General features: G+C 35.9%; 1 protein-coding gene across 19 annotated transcripts in view; it reads left to right on the top strand.

The window, feature by feature from the left end:
• The window catches only part of FAM135A (family with sequence similarity 135 member A), a 105,596-nt gene that overhangs the window by 69,886 nt on the left and 15,907 nt on the right, over positions 1 to 19,803 (top strand). For 9 of the 19 annotated variants that reach the window (XM_036916225.2, XM_036916227.2, XM_036916221.2 and 6 more), the window contains 4 exons: positions 13,361 to 13,434; positions 14,820 to 14,974; positions 15,193 to 17,500; positions 18,919 to 19,079. In XM_036916225.2, the coding sequence (XP_036772120.1) occupies positions 13,361 to 13,434; positions 14,820 to 14,974; positions 15,193 to 17,500; positions 18,919 to 19,079 (2,698 nt within the window). The remainder of the gene's footprint in view (positions 1 to 13,360; positions 13,435 to 14,819; positions 14,975 to 15,192; positions 17,501 to 18,918; positions 19,080 to 19,803) is intronic. The other 10 variants (XM_036916232.2, XM_036916233.2, XM_036916231.2 and 7 more) reach the window with 5 other exon arrangements.

The raw sequence follows: 19,803 nt of genomic DNA, 5'->3' as shown, positions 1-19,803 counted from the left end.
ATAAAATATATCAGTATTCTGAGAATATGTTGCTAAGCGTACAGTGATCAAATTAATCCAAGGGTCTTTAATTGTTTGTACAGGGACAGACTTGACTATAATAACGTCTGTAGGCTGTCTGATAATACATTCAGAGGCAGGACAACTGAATTAAGTCACAGAAGTGAGCCTGTGGTATGGAATCTCTTCTTTGAGGGTGAAAGTGAACCAGAGAGACTGAAAAGGGGAAATGTAAATCTGTATTTGAAAAGAACAGTTTAATGAATTAGTTCAGTGTTGGTTCTACCATGTTATTTGATAGCAAGATTCAGAAAGTGCATATTTTCAGATTCTGGGAAAATTAAGTCATCCAAAATTGTTGAATTCTAGAGTCAACATGCCATACACATTCACATTAGAGTGTAGAGACTGCTGTACATGAATGGTTCCCAGTGCCCCATACTAATTAAAAGGATAAAAGAGAGTGAGTCAGCATCATGACAGCATAAGATGTCCTTCATTTTTGTCCTGCCCACAACAAAAATTCAGTATCCATCCATGAATGAAAGGGACTTTATGGGAGCTGTGGTATCCAGCACCATACACCAAGGGACCCAGGAAGAGTCTAACCTACCTATGCATTGGGTAGTAGGCAGAGACTTCATTCCTTACTGTGGACCCTGCAGTGGCTTGTAAATCATCTGTAGCTCCTCTTGGCTACAGTGTGGGGGCTCCTGGGGAGCTTAATTAGACAGATACCCACAGTTGTGAGAGCCTTTGTAGGAGTCCAGGTTTCAAGAGAAGTTCCATGACTCCATTGGAGCAAAAAAAAGTTTAGATGCATTAAAGTTCCAGAAAGAGGAACAGTTTGTCACTCACAGCCCCCACCCAAGGCAGCACAGCTTAGGTCTAAGAAAGCCCTTCTTGGTCCTTGATTTCTCCTGCAGGGCAAGAGGAGAGTGGATGAGTGAGTACCTAGTTTCCCAGCTTGCAGGACACTGCCCAAGAGGCTCATCTCCTCTCACCCCATCCAGAGTACCAAATTGGGAGCTGCATACTGGGGGAAGATACTGGAAGGGTGGCAGATGGGACTCTCAGTAGGCATTAAAGGGACATGGATCCTACTCCCTGCATGTGGACTCCATGAAGAAGTCTGCCCATGAGCCGCTTAGAAAACCTCATCCACAGATTCCCCCAACTGGGCTTGGGCACCTCCATCATCCTGCATGCTTCACCCACACATACCCCCACTTTGTAGCTGGCTTTCTGTGTATACTCCCAAAGGCAGTGGTAAGAGCAAGCTTTGGCAGACCGTTACCTGCAAGCCAGAGAGACACTACAAACTTGAGCTGTAGCACCACCTTTGGAAAAACAGAGATAGGCTGCCAGCACTCAGTCTGGTGTGTTGCAGGATGGAGAGAAGGAACACAAGCTTAAGAATTCTGCTACAATATGGAGCAAGAAGTGTGGACCATGTGTATCTGTAGAAGGTCTGAGAAAGCCTCAGCATCTCTGTGAGGGCTAAAGAAGGTAAAACAGTAATACTGGAAGAGGGAACTGCTACTTGAAATGTGCAGATAGCAATGCAACACTCCAAGGAACATGAAAAATCAAGGAAATGTGAACTTACATCTACAAGATGATAAAGCCTTATGGTAGCTGCAAAGCAAAAAGCTACAGTAGAATCACAAAATATTAAGGGAACCAAAGCATAGTATTATAGCAAATCATCAGTTGACAAAGGAAGGTATCAAGAGAGGAATATAGGAACAAGGGAACTACAAAACAGCCAGAAAACAATAAGATGAACATTAGTAGTACGTCCTTACATGTTAATTGCCACTCTAAAAGTAAATGGAGCCAGTTATCCAACCAAAAGTCATTGAGCAGCCGAATGGTTTAAAAAAAAAATTTTTTTTTTTTCCCCAGAAGAACCAACTAACTATATGCTACCTACAAGAAACTCATCAGCTTTTCAGGGGCTCAAAGTGAAGTGATGCAAAAAGATACTCCATAAAGTGAAAACTGAAAAAGAACAGGAGCAGCTATGCTTATATCATACAAAGTAGACTTTAAGCCAAAATGGTAACAAGACATAAAAAGGTCCTTATATAATGATGAAGGAGTCAACTCATCAAGAAGACCTAACAGTTGTAAGCCTAAATGCACCCAACATCTGAGCACCTTAATATATTAAGCAGATACTAACAGATATGAAGGGAGAAATAGAAAGCAATACAATAACCGTAGAAGGCTTGGATTCCCCACTTCAAGCAATGGATAGATCATACAGAAAATCAACAAGGAACCATGGGATTTGAACTATGTATACTTTAGACCAAATGGATCTAACAGACATAAAAAACATTCCATCCAACAGCAACAGAATATATATTTTTCTCAAGTATACATAGAACGTTCTCCAGGATGGATCATATGTTAGGTCAAAAAATAAGTCTTAGCAAATTTAAGGAGATCAAAATCATACCAAGTATCTTTACTGACCACAGTGGTATGAAACTAAAAGTCAATTAACAGGAGGAAATCTGGAAAAATCACAAATACATGGAAATTAAATGACTCCTCAACAACCAGTGGATCAAATATCTCAAATAAATAACCAAATTTTATACCTCAAGGAACTAGAAAAAGAAAAAACTAAGCCCAAAGTTAACAGAAGGAAATAAAGTTCACACACTGACATCATGCTCAACAGTGAAAGGTTGAAAGCTTTTCCTATAATATCTTTTATATATCAAGAGTACCCATTCTCAACAGTCCTATTCAACCAAGTATTGGAATACTAGCCAGAGCAATTAGATAAGAAAAAGAATAAAAGGCTACTAAATCAGAAAGGAAGAAGTAATGTTTCTGCTTGCAGATGATATGATCTTATATGTGAGAAATCCAAAAGACTTCATCAAGAAACTTTGGAATAAATGAATTCAGTGAATGTATAGGATGCAAAATCAGCATACAAAAAGTAATTGCATTCTGTACACTAACAGTAATATATCTGAAAAAGAAATAAAACAATTCTATTCACAGCAGTATCAAAAACAATAAAGTACTTAGAAATGAATTCAACCAAGGAGCTGTAAGCTCCTCTCTGTGTACTTAGAACTACAAGACTTTGATCAAAGAAATTGGAGAAGACAACAAACGAAAGATACCCTATGTTCATGGATCAGAAGAACTATTATTATTAAAATGACCATACTATCTGAAGCCTATATAGTTATAATCCAATCCCAATGATATTTTTCACAAAAATGGCAAAAACTAAAATTTGTATGAATCCATAGAAGACCCTGAGTAACAGCAATCTTAAGAAAAAAAGAACAAAGCTAGAGACATCACACTTCCTGATTTCAAGCTATAGTATTAAACTATAATAATCAAAACAGTATGATACTGGCATAAAAACAGGCACATAGGCCAATGGCTGTAAATCATTTCAGCTTATGAAAGCTTTCATAGGAACACTTTACTTTCAGCTAGCAGGGTAAACCTGTATATACAATGGACTATTGCTCAACTGTTAGAAAGGACACTCTGCCCTTTACAACAAGATGGATGGATCTTGAGGGTGTTATGCTGAGGGAATAATGACAAATACTGTATGGTACCACTTATGTGTGAAATCTAAAAAAGCCAAAACTCATAGAAACAGAGAGTAGAATGGTGGTTACCTGAGGTCAGAGGGCAGTGTGATGGAGAGATGTTGTTCAAAGGGTACAGACTTCCAGTTGTAGGATAAATCATTTCTGGGGATCTAATGTACAGCATTGTTTTTGTAGTTATCAATATTGTGTCATATACTTGAAAGTTACTAAGACAGTAGACTTTAAATGTTTTCACCAGAAAAAAGGAAATGATAATCATATGATGTGATGGAGGTGTTGGCTAACACTAAAATGATAATCATTTTGCAATATGCAAGTGTATCAAATCAAACACATTGTACATCTTAAGCTTACACAATGTTATATGTCAGTTCTCAGTACAGCCAGGAAAAAAAGATAAAAGAAATTTAATATCAAGTGAAATATGTCTTTATTTCAAACTGAGAAATGGAATTTTCAAATGAGGTAACTTGTAAAAAACAAAAATAAATTGAAATTATAATGAATTTTATGAGTCAAGACCTGAAAGGGAGCTGAGATTTATCCTACTTACTACAAGCTAGTAAGGTGACCTCTACCATAGACTGATTCGTGGATGCTGGCGGAAGATAATGAGATCAGAGACGAAGGACTCTGATCCTGCATCAGAAACAAAGATTCATTCCCACAGTGGCAGTAACCCCAGAGTATTACCGTTTGGACTGTTTCCCCAAGTCCCAATTTCCACAGCCCAACATAAAGAAAGCTAGGTTCACACCAGTGGATTGCATACAGGAGAAAAACTGTGCTTAGGGATCCCAAGTATTTTCTAATAGAAAGTAAACATGCCTGTTGTTTGCTGAAGAGAATCCTTTTCTACTAAGACTGTAAGCAAACCTACTCTTTGCTCGAAAAGAATAGAAATCTCTCCTTTCCTGGGCTGTTCTCAATACACAATCCTTGAAAAGACAGCCTGAAACAAAGACAGTGATGCCACTCACAAGACTCGCAGAAATGTCTAAGACCTTTGGAGAATTGTCTTTTAATGGTGTCTTATGAAGAATTCATTTTCATGCAGTTTATTCCCTTAACAATTTTACTGATCTTTATTGCTAATGCTTCCAGAGATGCCTCTTGTGATACAGTGCTTCCCATCATAACATCAGAGGTGCTGTATTTAATGTTTATTGTAGTTTGTGCTTGGAATTAAGAACAGTATATTCAGTATTTACAGGCTTGGAGAGCAAGCTTTGTGCTTTCTGCTAGCATTTCAGACTTGTGTTCTGCCCTGAACAAGCTCTTGTTAGGGCTGGTGGAGTTGAGAGAAAAATAGTTGATTTGGCATTCTTTCAGCGACAGCTTGAATAAATCCTTAGTTCTGTCATGCCACATACCTTAGGTTACCAAGTAAAATTGAGAATACCCAGTTAAATTTGAATTTCAGGTAAATAAATAACTTGTAGTGTAAGTATATAGTGTTTGGGAAATATTTATACTAAATAACTATTTGTATTCCAATGTTCTGTTTGGTAGAGTTGTCAGATTCAGCAAATACAATGGATGCCTAGTTAAATTTGAATTTTAGGCAAACAACAAATAATTTTTCAGTATAAGCATGGCTGGTACAACCCTATCAAATAGGATACCAAAACATTAAAGAAAGATTTAACTGTATTTTATGTATGTACAGATGAGTGAAGTATATCTCATGGAAGTTCAGAAGACAGACTTCCTTGGTTAAGAAGAAAACTAATTTTGAGCTTACTAATCTTGTGTGGAAACAGAGCACGTGTTAAATATACAGCTTCACTCAGTATGCTCTAATATTTATGGTTCTAATCCAGAACAGAGAAATCCAAGTTGATACATTGTTTCTACTGTTGAGTTACTTAATATTCTATGATGTTGCTTATTTAATCTCTTCACATTAATGAGCCTTTCCTTGGATTGTGAAATGAAAATGAAAGTTTTACTTTATAAGCCTTCATAAAATAATAATTTCGAGCTACAAGGTCATCAGAATTAAAGAAGTTAAAAAAATTTTTTTCACGGATATCTATACCTTTCTTTCAATTTTGGTGTGAACCTAAAACTGCTGTGAAAAAGTAGTCTTTAAAAAATATTTCTAAAAAATCTTCACTGGACATTCTCACATACAAATTTCTATGCTTTGTTTTGGCATCTCCATTTTCAGAGCCAATGCCTTTCGTTCCCATAAGCCGATCCTCTTTTTTCTTTGATTGACTTCTCTCTCATCTTGTAGTTCCCTATTTATGTTTTTATCTGAGTTCATAGGAACAGGTTTGTTTCTAACCCTTTATTATTATCAAGACCGCTGACTATAAGACAGAGGATTCATCTAAAAATTGGGATAATTTTCCCTTCATAGTTCCGTAGAACACATTGTGCTCTTATAGAATTGTGCTCTTAAGTTTTGGGGGTTTTCATAGAATATTCATAGAAGGACCATGGTAAGTTATTTACTTATTTTTACTTAACACATATATAGCAATTATTATCTGCCAGGCACTGTCTGATTGTTTTACAGATGTTAACAATAGGCATACCTTGTTTTATGGCACTTTCCTTTATTGCATTTTTCACAAATGGAAGGTTTGTGGTACTGCATCTAGCAAGTCTGTCAGCACTATTTTTCCAACAGCATTGGCTTACTTTGAGTCTCTGTGTCACATTTTGGAAATTCTCACAATATTTTAAACTTTATTATTACTGTATTTGATACGGTGATCTGTGAACAGTATGAGCATGGCTCACTGAAAGCTCAGATGATCACATTTTTAGCAGTAAAGTATTTTTTAATTAAGGTATGACTTTCTTTTAGCCGTAAGTCTGTTATGCACTCACTAGAGTACAGTACAGTATAAACATAACTTTTATAAGCACTAGGATGCCAAGAAACTGACTCACTTTATTGCAGTAGTGTGGAACTGAACCCGCAAAATCTCCAAGGTATACCTGTAATTTAATTGTCAAAACAAACCCATGAAATAAATAAGAAACACTGAAGTTAGAAAGATGAAATAACATGACCAAAGCTACACGACTTAAGCGTGGTAGAAAGGGTATGTGAACCCATCAGCAGGTGCTTATCTGATACTTCCATTTTTCATGTTTCCCCATTCATTTGAAAAATACCAAAAATGAAGTAAATTAAGGCTTCAAACAAAATAGTAGTCTAAACTTGTAATATTGGAATACTGTTCCTTATGAGTTGGTTTGCTATACTATTCATTCATATTTTACTAGTAAAAAGAAATGCAATCTCAAATTTTCAGTGATCACTTTGTGCTGCCAAAAATACAATTTTCAATGTGCAACCATTGCCTCTGATTGGTTCGAGTATGTTTTCATCACCCCAAAAGGAACCCCAGGCTCCAGGCAGTCACTCCCCATTTCCTTCTTCCCCATCCCCAGGCCAACAGTAGTCTGATTTACCCATTTTGGATGTTTCATATAAATGTAATCCTACAACATGTGGCCTTTTGTGTCTGGATTCATCCATGCTGTATAGCACATATCAGTTCCTGAACTCCAGTGTATGGAAATAACCACATTTTATATATTCATCTGTTGATGGACATTTGGGTTGTTTTTTTTTGACTACTGTGAACAGTGCTTCCATTAACATTAGTGTACAAATATTTGTTTGAAACCTTTTTTCAGTTCTTTGCATAAATACCTAGGAGTAGAATTGCTGTGTTGTATGGTAATTCTGTTTAACTTTTCAAGGAACCTCAAAACTGTTTTCCACAGCAGTTACACCATTTGATAGTCCCACCAGCATACAAGGTTCTGATTTCCCTACATCCTCATAAACATTTGTTGCTTTCTGTTTTTTTGTTTGTGTTTGTTATTTTTATGTTCAACCTAGTGGTGTTGCAAAGTGGCATTTCGTTACGGTTTTGACTGGCATTTTACTAATGATTAATGATATACATCTTTTTGTATGTTGTTGACCATATCTTCTTTGACAAATGTGTGTTCAAAAGAATGTGTGTTCAAAGTCCTTTGCCCATTTTTTAATTAGTTGGTTGTCTTTTTATTGTTGATGTGTGTGAGTTGTTTATATATCCTGGAAATGACTTTCCTTTTCTTGTTAAAGTTTTTAAATGATTTAACTTAACCTTTAAAAAAAATTGTAAGTATTGTATTTATAGTTGCTACAACTACAGTTTTCTTGGAATCAGTAGTTTATTACATGCAATGAGTAAAAGTCCACATGACAAGGAGGAGCACAAAGGTTTTTTAATCTAAATTTCATGTGTGTGTCTGTGTTATCGTAGATGTCATGTCTGGTATCAGTATATCAGTATATATATATATATATATATATATATATATATATATTTTTTTTTTAATTCAGTCCTCAGAGAGGCTTAGCACAGAAACTTTGCATTCAAGAGAATAAACATTTTATAAATTCTAATATGTTTCTTCAGTTATCATTGGCAACGTATTTTAATCTAATATCTATAAATCTAATCTCTACCTCTTCTGTTTAACCATTTAATTGGTAAAAAAAATGAAAGTGAATAAATTTTGGTGTGTTTAATCAATATTTGCATATATGCTTTCAGTGTAAGGTGAGGTTTGTTCCCCCCCTCAAACAAATAATCCTGCAAAAAAAGAGGAATTTACTTTTAAATTCTCACAACTGTTTTCATGTTATTGAATGCTCTCAACCTTAATAGGCAAGTAGAACAACAACTGTTGTCAGTGAAACACAGTAGATTGTATAAGCTGCAATGCCAAGGGATGGACGAGGGTGTAAGAGGAATAGAATGTGGATGCTATTGTGCTAGCCCATCAGGTGTTTGAATTCAGTTTCATAAGGTGTTAAATTAGGTTCTCTTTTTATTGTTGACTTATTAGGAATATTTATACATTTTGGTTAGAATTCCATTGTTAAGTATATGTAATAATTAACATTGTTAACTCTTTTTTCTCCTGGTCTGTGGCTTGTATTTTTATTTTCTCAGTGGTGTATTTTGATGAGAATGTTAAGGACAATTGTCTTACTTTTTCTTTCATATTTGGTTCTTTTGTGTCCTTTCTAAGAAATCATTGCCTGTTGCAAGGTCGTGAAAATACTATCCCTTGTTTGCTTCTAGAAGCATTAAAATCCATCTTTTATATTTAGGTCCATGGACCATCTTGAATTAACTTTTGAATGTAGTTTAAGGTGTAGGGGTCAAGATCCATTTTTTCCTTAAGTATATTCAGCTGTTCCAGCACCATTTTTAAAAAATACTTTCCTTTCTCTGTTAAATTGCCTTAGTATCGTTGTTGAAAATCAATTGACTAATAAACTTGCTTATTACTTGTTCCATTGATTTATTGTATATCTTTATGTTAACACCACACTAACTTGACTGTGTTATTTAGTAGGTCTTGTAGTGAGGCAGTTGTAAGTCCTCTAAAGTTTTTCTTTGAGGTTGTTTTGACTATTTCAGATTCCTTGCATTTCTATGTAAATGTAAAATCTGCCTGTAAAATTTTTATTTCAAAAAGTCTTGTTCCTGATCTTAAAGGAAAAGCTTTCAGCTTCTCACTGTTAAGTATGATGTTGGCTGGGGGTTTGTCATATATGGCCTTTAATATGTTGAGGTACTTTCCCTCTATACCTATTTTGTTAAGAGTTTTTATCATGAATGGATGTTGAATTTTGTCAAATGTCTTTTCAGCATCTATGGAGATAATCATGTGGTTTTTGTCCTTCTTTCTGTTGATGTGGTGGATGATGTTGATGGATTTTCAAATGTTGTACCATCCTTGCATCCCTGGAATAAATCCTAGTTGATCATGACAGATGATCTTTTTGATGTATTTTTGAATTCGGTTTGCTAGTATTTTGTTGAGTATTTTTGCATCTATATTCATCAGAGATATTAGTCTGTAATTTTTTTGTGTGTGGTGTCTTTGCCTGGTTTTGGCATTAGAGTGATGCTGGCCTTGTAGAATGAGTTTGGGAGTATTCCCTCCTCTTCTACTTTTTGGAAACTTTAAGGAGGATGGGTATTAGGTCTTCACTAAATGTTTGATAAATTCAGCAGTTAAACCATGTGGTCCATGGGTTTTTTTCCTTAGGTAGTTTTTTGCTTACTAGTTCAATTTCTTTGCTGATAATTGGTCTGTTCAAATTTTCTGTTTTTTCCTGGTTCAGCCTTGTAGGTTGTATTTTTCTAGAAAGTTGTCCATTTCTTCTAGGTTATCAGTTTGTTAGCATATAATTTTTCATAGTATTCTCTCATAATTATTTGTATTTCTCTGGTGTCTGTAGTGATTTTTCCTTTCTCATTTCTGATTCTGTTTATGTGAGTAGACTCTCTCTTTTTTTCTTGATAAGTCTGTCTGAGGGTTTATCTATTTTGTTTATTTTCTCAAAGAACCAGCTCCTGCTTTCATTGATTCTCTCCATTGTTCTATTCTTCTCGATTTTATTTATTTATGCTCTAATCTTTATTATGTCCCTCCTACTGACTTTGGGCCTTCAGTTTTCTTCTAGTTTCGTTAATTGTGAGTTTGGACTGTTTATTTGGGATTGTTCTTTCCTGAGGTAGGCCTGTATTGCAGTATATTTCCCTCTTAGCACGGCCTTCGCTACGTCCCACAGATTTTGCGGTGTTGAATTATTGTTGTCACTTGTCTCCATATATTGCTTGATCTCTCTTTTTATTTGGTCATTGATCCTTTGGTTACTTAGGAGGATGTTATTAAACTTCCATGTGTTTGTGGGTTTTTTCATTTTTCTTTGTGTAATTTATTTCTAGTTTCATGCCTTTGTGGTCTGAGAAGCCTAGTATATGATCTATTCTTGAAAATGTTCCATGCGCATTTGAGAAGAATGTGTATCTTGTTGGTTTTGGATGGAGTGTTCTGTAGGTATCTGTTAGGTCCATCTGTTCTAATACATTGTTCAGTGCCTCTGTCTCCTTACTTATTTTCTTTCTTAATTTATTTTTAACCATTTTAAATGGAAACTTTATAGTGTGCCTCCTGGTTGCCTACCTTCTGAAATAGAGTATACTGAACCTAATTCAGTCCTTCCAGAATGATTCAGTTTTCACTATGAATTGTTCTTAATGTCTCAACTTTAATACTCTGGTGTTCCATGCTATTAAAATGTTTGGATATTAGATTCTCTATGAAATGGACCCAAGTTATATTAGTTTTTAATTTTTCCTGCTTTTTTTATGGGAATGTTTTAGGTTTCTGTAAGGGGAGGCTTTTGACTTAAGCAAGTTCTCACCATTTCTTTTAACTGCCTGATAATCGTACACCTATGTATCCTGGGTATACTCTGTTTAATTCTCTTTCTTCCTTCAGCTCGTTTTGCTCTTTTCATGTGCTATGAATTGAGAAACCAAATAACTTAAACCAGTTAGAACTGTATCTGATAGTAAGCGTGAGTCAGCTTTGTGTGGAAAAGGGGTTTTAAGGTATCCCATTATGAGTAGAATGCAAGAACTTTAACATTTGTTCAAGAAAGATTTATGAGTTGCCTTCTTTCTTTAAGGCAACATAGATAAAAACTCAGATGTTTAGACCCTGCACTCAAAATTAGAATCTTAAGTTGGTTGGGCACATATAAAATTATAATAACAAATATTACAACATTAATATGTTTAATTATAATATTATAATATGTTGATAAATAATAAATGTTATCCATTAGAATTATTATAATACTATTTGTAATATTATACTATAAAAATACTATTTAGCAGTTTAAACAACATGTTAGGGTGAACACAGATAAAGGAACATTTAACTCTGTAAAGCATTAATAAGTGTCCATCTTGAACACTCATACGCCTTTTTTTAAGTCTCCCAGCTTTTTGCTAAGTTTTGAACAAATGATATGCCAAACAGTGGATTTTTAAAAACTAGAGTCATACCGAAAACTTGTTTTACAAACATATATACCAAAATAGTAATATATAGTACTTGTATCCTGAATTTGAATTTGTAAATTTAACATTTTTCTGTGTATGTCTTTTGCCCAAAATTAAGCTGGCTGCCGTCAGGCAGCAGTCATACCTTAGTTGTGGCCACACAATACAGCCAATAGGCTTACTTATTACCCATTACCACGACGTGAAGTCGTGGCAGGAGAAGATTTAGAAAGAGGACTTAGTGTGGGTGCATGGGGGAAAGGAAGGACTTTCTGGTAACAGGGAGCTGTATTGCAGATGGCAAAAGGTAAGTTGTTTAGAGCACAAGATTTGGAATTTCTCACATCTTTATTTGAATTCCATTTTATCACTTGCTAGCTGTGTTATCTTGACCAAGTAATTAACCTCTCTCTGCTTACTTCTTCACTTATTAAATGAAGATATATCTACTTCGTGGTGTTTTTGTATGGTTTAAATTAAAGAATGAAAAGAAAGTGCCTAGCACAGAGCCTGGTAGGTAGGATACTGTCAGGAAATGGTATTTACTAGTGTAGAGATCAGGGAGGCAGAAAACCACTGCGCCAGTTCCACAGGCCCGGGCCCAACACAGCTGCAGGAATGCAGGCAACGTCAGTGCCGTTCTGCACATTGTAGCCCTCAGGAAAAAACCATCTCTAACAGGTAGACAGGCAGATATTCGAGAGGAAGAGGAGCAGTTGGGCAGCATTTGGAAGTAAAGACGCATCGCATCCTCCTCACAGGCGCCTCCCAGCTTCCTCTCCCCACTTCCCTTGCCAACTGGCTCCTCGGAAGGCCCAGTCTCATCGCTCGGGGAAACAAGTTTATGAAGTGAAACACGCTAGTGGCCAGGTCTTGACTCGTAATATGTATCTCCAGTTCATTAAATGTTTAAAACCAAAGAGCCCTACATCGTATTTCCCTTTAGGGAAGAATCTTAGATATGATATAATTTCAAGATGTATTATAATCTGTCTCCTTCCTGTACCCTTCAAGCAAAACATTTTTTCCATTTTTCTCCATCTCCCTTGTTGCTGCCCAAGAGCTGATAAAACCTTTCCTTGCATAGAAATGAAAAGGTCAAAATACAAATATGGCAGGAGAAATAGTCAACTAGATTTGACCAGTATTTATTTATCAAGTACTTACTTCTGTAACAAACCAAGATGTATGTTTAGGGGGTAACAAAGATCTCAAAACGTAGTTCCTGCTCTAAAGGACATTACACTTTAATTCACATATACATTTATTTTGAGGAAAAATTTGGTGAATGCTATAATGGCAATTATAATAGCTTATATTTATATACGCTTTCTAGATTACAGTCTGTCACATCATGTTTGTTCTTCACAATAATCTCATATGTAGAAAAAGTATTTAGAGTAATTTGGAAGTTAGTTGTTGTCTGAGGCTAATAGGCGAAATGCCCAAAGTCACAAAGCCAGTCAGTCAGTCCAGCTTGCATACACTTGGGTGCCTGGCACAGAGCATAGTCATAGTGCTAGCTGGTTTTATCATCACTTTTCTCATGCACTGGACACTGTTTTTGGTACTGGGGAGACACTGGTGAAGAAGACAAACGTAATTCCTATTTTCAAATAGGAAACATGCTGGGTCCATAATGTAAACTTAAGTTTCTCACTCTGTATTCCTTTGTTTCTTTTATTTCATGCTGTCCCAAATACAGTGCTTTGGCCGTACAAGGAGGGAGATTAATTCTCACGGGGGTGGTTGTGGAAGGCATAATGGGGTGAATGGGGGGGGTTCTTTCCCTGCCATCCTATGCCTGATTGATTTTTTAAATGTGCCATGTTATTCATACTCCCTCTTGAAATTTTTCAGGTACGCAGATTTTCTGAGGCATTCTTTTGCTTTGAACATCCAAGAGAAGCTGCCATTGCATACCAGGAACTTCAGTAAGTAGCAGAAACCCAAAATTAAAATGATTTTATTTCCTTTTATTTAAGTTATCTAGCTCAGTATTTATTAGTGACAGAATATGTAATATTCACAAAAGAAGAAATTAGGAAAAGTTGAAGCACAGAAATCCCATTTAATCAAAACGGGTTTAATCTTACTAATTTCTTCATGTAAATCATGGGACTACCCATACCTTACGTAAAGAAGCACATCGCCGTTATCCCCTCTCCCGTATCAGATCTACTGTAACCAAGGTAGTACCATACATCTCTGGCGCCAGCCTAACATTTGACTATCTTGTTTATCTTTATTTTTATTTTTGCAGGTTAGAATCTCTTGCATTCATCATTATGTATCACAGATTCTCACAAGTAGTCTGACAGCTTTCTGTTATGTAAATGATTTACAGTTAAAATATCCAGAATAGATACCTTCCATGTTTCCTACTGAGTATGTTTCAGTCTGGTTTTCTTTGGCTTTAAAGAATATTTTGAGGACATTGAGCTGAGCAAAAGAAGTCAGACATAAAATAATAAATACCATATCATTCTATTTATAAGAATTTCTGGAACAGGCAAATTTAAGGTGAAGAAAGTCAGAAGGTGGTTGTCATGATTTCGACTTAGGCTGGGAGACTGACTGGAAAGACATGGGAATACACTCTGAGTAGATGAAAATATTTTGTACCATGTATCCATTTGTCAGAGTCATACAGCTAAGATTTGTATATTTTAATACATGTGAGTTATACCTAAAAAAAAACAACTATAAATTGTGGAGGTAAGTAGTGAGTGGTGATGCGGGGATAAAAAAGAAGGGCAAAATTAATTGTTGAAGGTGTGTAGTGAAGTTTATTATACTATTCTGTTTACTTTGAAATTTTCCATTTAAGGTTTTTTAAAAAACTTGTATTAGAAAGGCATACACCTGTTTTAAATAGCTGTTAATTGTACTTATCAGAGTATGTTAAGTTGAGTAGTAGCAATGTAACACATTTTTTTTCCAACACTAGCATGAAATCCTTAGTAGGCATTTGAGCTTTTGGTTTATTTCCTGTATGTTATTCTTAGCAAATTAGGAAGTTCAGACTTTAAGCAAGATTATTCACTTTGAAATACCATTAAAAAGTATGGAAGAATAGAATAGAAATTAAATAATTTATCAACAGACCATAATTTTATAAGCCAATAATTCATTATCAACAAGCCATATTTTCATTTTAGCAATCTTTATCTCTGACCAAGAAGCTCTTTCAGAAGGAGGTTATATCTTGAGAATGGGGTATAGAAATTGTGAGGACAAGGGAAAGGGGTAGAGGCTGTAAAGTGAAATTAGGTATAACGTTCTAAAATTGCAGTCTGACTTAAGAAATATTTTTCAGTGCTCAGAGTCATCTACAGATGTGCACCGCTATCAAAAACACTTCCTTCTGCAGTTCTCTTCCACCCCTACCTATTGAATGTAGTGAATTAGATGGAGATCTCAATTCATTACCTATAATCTTTGAAGATAGGTATTTAGATTCAGTTATTGAAGGTAAGTATAATCTAAAATATGTAAATTGTGGGTGTCATTTTGAGTATATTCTTCCTAATACACATAAAACCATTCCCTAATGTGGGGCCATTTCTTTCCCCTCCAGTTTTATTTATTTTTGAGGATATTAGAAAGTTACAGTCAGAAAAAAGTAGTCTTGATCATATGAGTCCTCACACCTTGTTTTAAACCTGAATCTTTTTTTCTTTGGATAAAAGACTTAGATGCACCCTGGATGGGCATGCAGACTCTTCACAGATCAGAGGCCAGTAGAATGGATAAATATGAGACTGAAGAAAGATCTATAGCTGGACTTTCTAGCCCAGAGTTGAAAGTCAGACCTGCTGGTGCCTCCAATTTTTGGTATACAGAAGGTGAAAAGCAGCTAACAAAGTCTCTAAAAGGAAAGAATGAAGAATCACATAAAACCAAGGTTAAGGTTACTAAGCTCATGAAAACAATGAAACCTGAAAACACAAAAAAATTAATAAAACAGAACTCTAAGGATTCTGTGGTGTTGGTAGGCTACAAATGTTTGAAAAGTACAGCATCAAATGACCTCTTTAAATGCTTTGAAGGCAACTCTTCCCATAGTCAGAAGGAGGGTCTGGATCCCACAATATGTGGATATAATTTTGACCTAAAGACCTACATCAGACAGACAAGTCAAAAAGAAGCTAGCTTTTTGCCAGCTAATACAGAGAGAACTGAACTAAAGTCTCCAAATATTGAAAATGTGCAGCCAGACCTGTTTGATTCTTTGAACTCTGGCAGCCTAAATCTTTGTGCAAATTTGTCCATTTCAGGTAAACTTGCTATCTCCCAGGATGGTAGTGACATTACACAAGTGGAGCACAGTGTGGCATGCAGAAGTTCATCAGATGATTGCCAGGATCATCAAACAACCCCACCGTCAGGAATTAGAACAATTGAAGTAAAGCCCTGTAATAAAGACCCTTTGAGTGGAGAGAAAATAACTGTTAAAACAGGACCATGGACAGAGCTTCGACCAGATGAATTATTTGTGGATAATTTACAACTACCCAGCTTTGAGTCCTTAGACTCTAATGGTAAATCTAAATCCATAGAAATAACACTTGAAAAAGAAGCTTTGCAGGAAGCGAAGTGTCATTCTGTTGGAGAATCATTAGCTAAGTTAAGAAGTAATCAGCCTTCTACAAAAGAATATCATGTTACAGTAAGTGGAGATACGATTAAGTTACCGGATATTAATGCCACATATGCTTCATCTAGATTTTCAGATTCAGGTGTTGAAAGTGAACCAAGTTCTTTTGCAACACATCCAAACCCTGATGTAGTATCTGAAACTGTGCAAGGGCAAGGTCTTTACAATAATGAAAGATTGTTTCCTCAGCTTTTGATGAAACCTGATCATAATGTAAAATTTTCCTTAGGAAGTCATTGTACAGAGAGTACCAGTGCTTTCAGTGAAATACAGTCATCTTTGACATCCATAAACTCTCTGCCTTCTGATGATGAACTATCACCTGATGAAACTTTTAGGAAATCTGTCCCTGAATGCCACCTAAGCGATAGCAAAACTATATTAAATTTGGGAACAACCGATTTGCCAAAATGTGACAATAGTAAAAAGTCAAGTATTATTTTGCAACAGCAGAGTGTCATATTTTCAGGGCATTTGGACAGTGAAACTATAGCAATACATTCCTTAAATTCAAGCACTAAAGACCCTTTACAACTTGTTTTTTCAGATGAAGATACTTCCAGTGATGTGAAAAGTAGTTGCAGCTCCAAACCTAACTTGGACACTGTGTGTAAAGATTCCCAGAGTCCTGATAAATCTAGTTACTCTGCAGGGGCAGCAAGTACGTTAAATTCAAAACTGGTTTGTTTAGGTACCGCTTGTGTCATTTCAGGTTCCATTTCTACTAATATAGAAGTTAGTGAAGATAGGACTGTGAAAAGGAAGAATAGTGATGCATTAAATCTCAAACAAATGAATTCAGAAGCCCCTGCACTTAAAAATGAAACTCATCTGGGTACAAGTGACTCTTTTTCAGCTAGTCCTGATATGGTAAAACAAGGGCTTGTGGAAAATTATTTTGACTTTCAAAGCAGTACAGATATTTCTCACACCTGTGCAATTAGTTACAGCAATTCAGTTAGTCCTCAGGAGAAAGCTTCTGACAGCGAAATCGCTAAGCTCCAGCAGGAACAGGGAAAAGAGAATGAGGAGGAAGAGCAGGATCACCAAATGGTTCAAAATGGGTATTATGAAGAGCCAGAGGATTCAGCACTGGAAGAAGAAAAGCTTATAAAATCTGAAAAAATTAACAGTGACTATCTGAGGGATGGTCTCAGTGTGCCTGCTGTCTGCACTTCCGCTTGTCTGTCCTTCCCGTCTGCACCACGCGAGTCTCCGTGTGATGTTAAGTATTCCAGAAGTAAATTTGATGCCATTACAAAGCAGCCAAGCAGCACTTCTTACAGTTCTGCTTCATCAGCTTCCTGGTATGAGAATTCACCGAAACCTCAGATACAAGCGTAAGTCCTGGGGCCCGACAGCATGTATACAGGACATGCCGTGTACTTCTTTAGCAACACACGTACTTCATGTTCTCTGGTCTCTCTAATACAGAAAGTATGCCTTTGAGTAGCTGTCTAAAATGGAGAAGTGAACTCAATACACTCTTTGACCTGTAGTTGCCCATACGGTTGTCCCATTACTATAGGCTAGACCTTCCTGATACATAAATTTTCCATTGGTGGTTTTATGTTAGAAGTATGGCATAATTGAGATTAAAACCTTTTTTTCATCAGTACTTCACTTCTTTTGCATTAACTCACAGACAGAAGCATTCAGAAATGAGTGCATCTAGTAAATAAGGATAACTAAATAATGAATAATCAGGGAGTACAAACTTCACAAACCTTCCAGACCCAAAATGCCTCGGCTAAATCCGTGGTTTCCGGCATTAGTACTTCACAGACCAGTAAAATATCCAGAAGAGCTGGAGGATGGCACTGGTCCTTAGAATATCCTACTACCTTAATTGGAATTACAATCCCTGGAGTGGAAAGTCTGGACGTGCCTACAGTAGATTTTTAAAGTAGGTTATTCTGAGATGTAGGATTAAGATCCATGGTGCTTGAAGGTAGTGAAACCAGTGAGGTGGTGACAGCCTGTGAAAGAATTGTAATTCACTGGAAAGCTGAGGGTTGTACCACCTACTGGGTACCTCAGACTTTCTGAGCATTAGTGACAACAGTGATCTATGTATCTTCCAGCAGTATACCCTACTTGATCTAGTGTCCATCGACTTCTTTTACTTTTCTCAATCCAAATGATATAGGATTAAAATAATTAAAATTGTTGGTGTTTGCAGTCCCCAAGCTGACTTGATTTGTCACCCAGTGAGTATATGCCACCAGTTTTATGTAGTTACATCCCCCTCTTGTTTCTGCTCCTTCTTATTGGTACTTTCAAAAAAATACAAATCTTATCTACTAGATGCTGTAACTATCATTCTCACTATGATACATTGTAGAACAGCTCTATACCTTTTGTTTATGTAAGATTAAAAAGAGCAAAGAGAGTAAGATTTGATTACAGCACAAGCATCAGATTGTCATCTTTCCATTGCTTCTCCCAGCTTTTCTGCCTACAATATAAAATTTTGTAGAAAGTATAACTGCTCCTAGTTGATTTCAAGTTGGAATGAATATTTTTAAGTGATTTTAGGTTTTTTCATTGTTTGGATCAGAATCTGTACTAATAATAGTAAAGAAAGGCACTTTCTGATTTCTAAATCTTTTAGGTAAAATAATCTTTTCATTATTTTAAAATCAGATATTGCTGGGTTTCCTCCTGCAGTTCTCTCAATTCAACAGATTGTCCTTTTGGTTCCAAACACTGTATATAATATTTAGCAAACAATACCTTTTATAATATTTTGCTTCAGCTTCCTTCAGGCAAAAGAAGAATTGAAGCAACTTAAACTCCCCGGGTTCATGTATAGTGACGTTCCTCTGCTGGCCTCCTCAGCCCCGTATTTTAGCACAGAGGAAGAGGATGGTGCTGAACACGGAGTGCATCTCATTGTCTGTGTGCATGGATTAGATGGTGCGTAACACCTGTCGACAGAACCAACCCTGCAACTCATGTTGCCTTTTCCTAATAGGTCTCATTTAGTTTTATTTAATCTTTGAAAAAAGATTTTAAGTTGCTTAAATTAATTGAAGCTTAAATATATTCGAAAACAGAAATAAGCTTAATTTTCTTAAATATAATATTAGATTTCCTTGTAAGTAAATTTTCCACGGACATGACATCAGTCTGCCAACGTTATATGTATTTCTAACTCGGCTTCTCTGCCCCTCCTGCTGCTGCTTCTGTCAGCTGCCCCTTCTGGCCGCCAGTTCCCTTCCTTCGGTGGTCTTCTCGCCCCTTTAGCTTGAAGCTTTAGACCTGATGGCCTGGAAAACGTGATACCCAAGAAGTCAAAGATTCACCTGTTAGTTAGGGTATAGTTTAAATTCCGAATACGTGGCTTTAAAGTTACAGTTTTTTAACAGCTATTTGGTTACTCAGCAGACTTTTTTCTAGGTTAGGAACTGTATTAGAAGATCCCAAATGTCTCTAGACTAGCAGATCATTACTGTATTATAATGTGATTCTGTAAGAACAAATTTAATTAAGTAAAAAGCCACTAAACAAATTTTTAAAGATAATTATTTTTATACTTATGTATATATGTCTATTTTTATAAATATCTTTTAAGTGAGTAATTAAACTATCTTTGACTATGTAAATGGATTTTTTTTTTGATCCATCTGAACCAATACCA

The sequence above is a fragment of the Manis pentadactyla genome, chromosome 16 (genome assembly GCF_030020395.1).
Source record: "Manis pentadactyla isolate mManPen7 chromosome 16, mManPen7.hap1, whole genome shotgun sequence".
In the NCBI taxonomy this organism is placed as follows: Eukaryota; Metazoa; Chordata; class Mammalia; order Pholidota; family Manidae; genus Manis; species Manis pentadactyla.
Note: the sequence above shows the minus strand (reverse complement) of the source record. Positions and strands in the feature narration are given on the sequence as shown.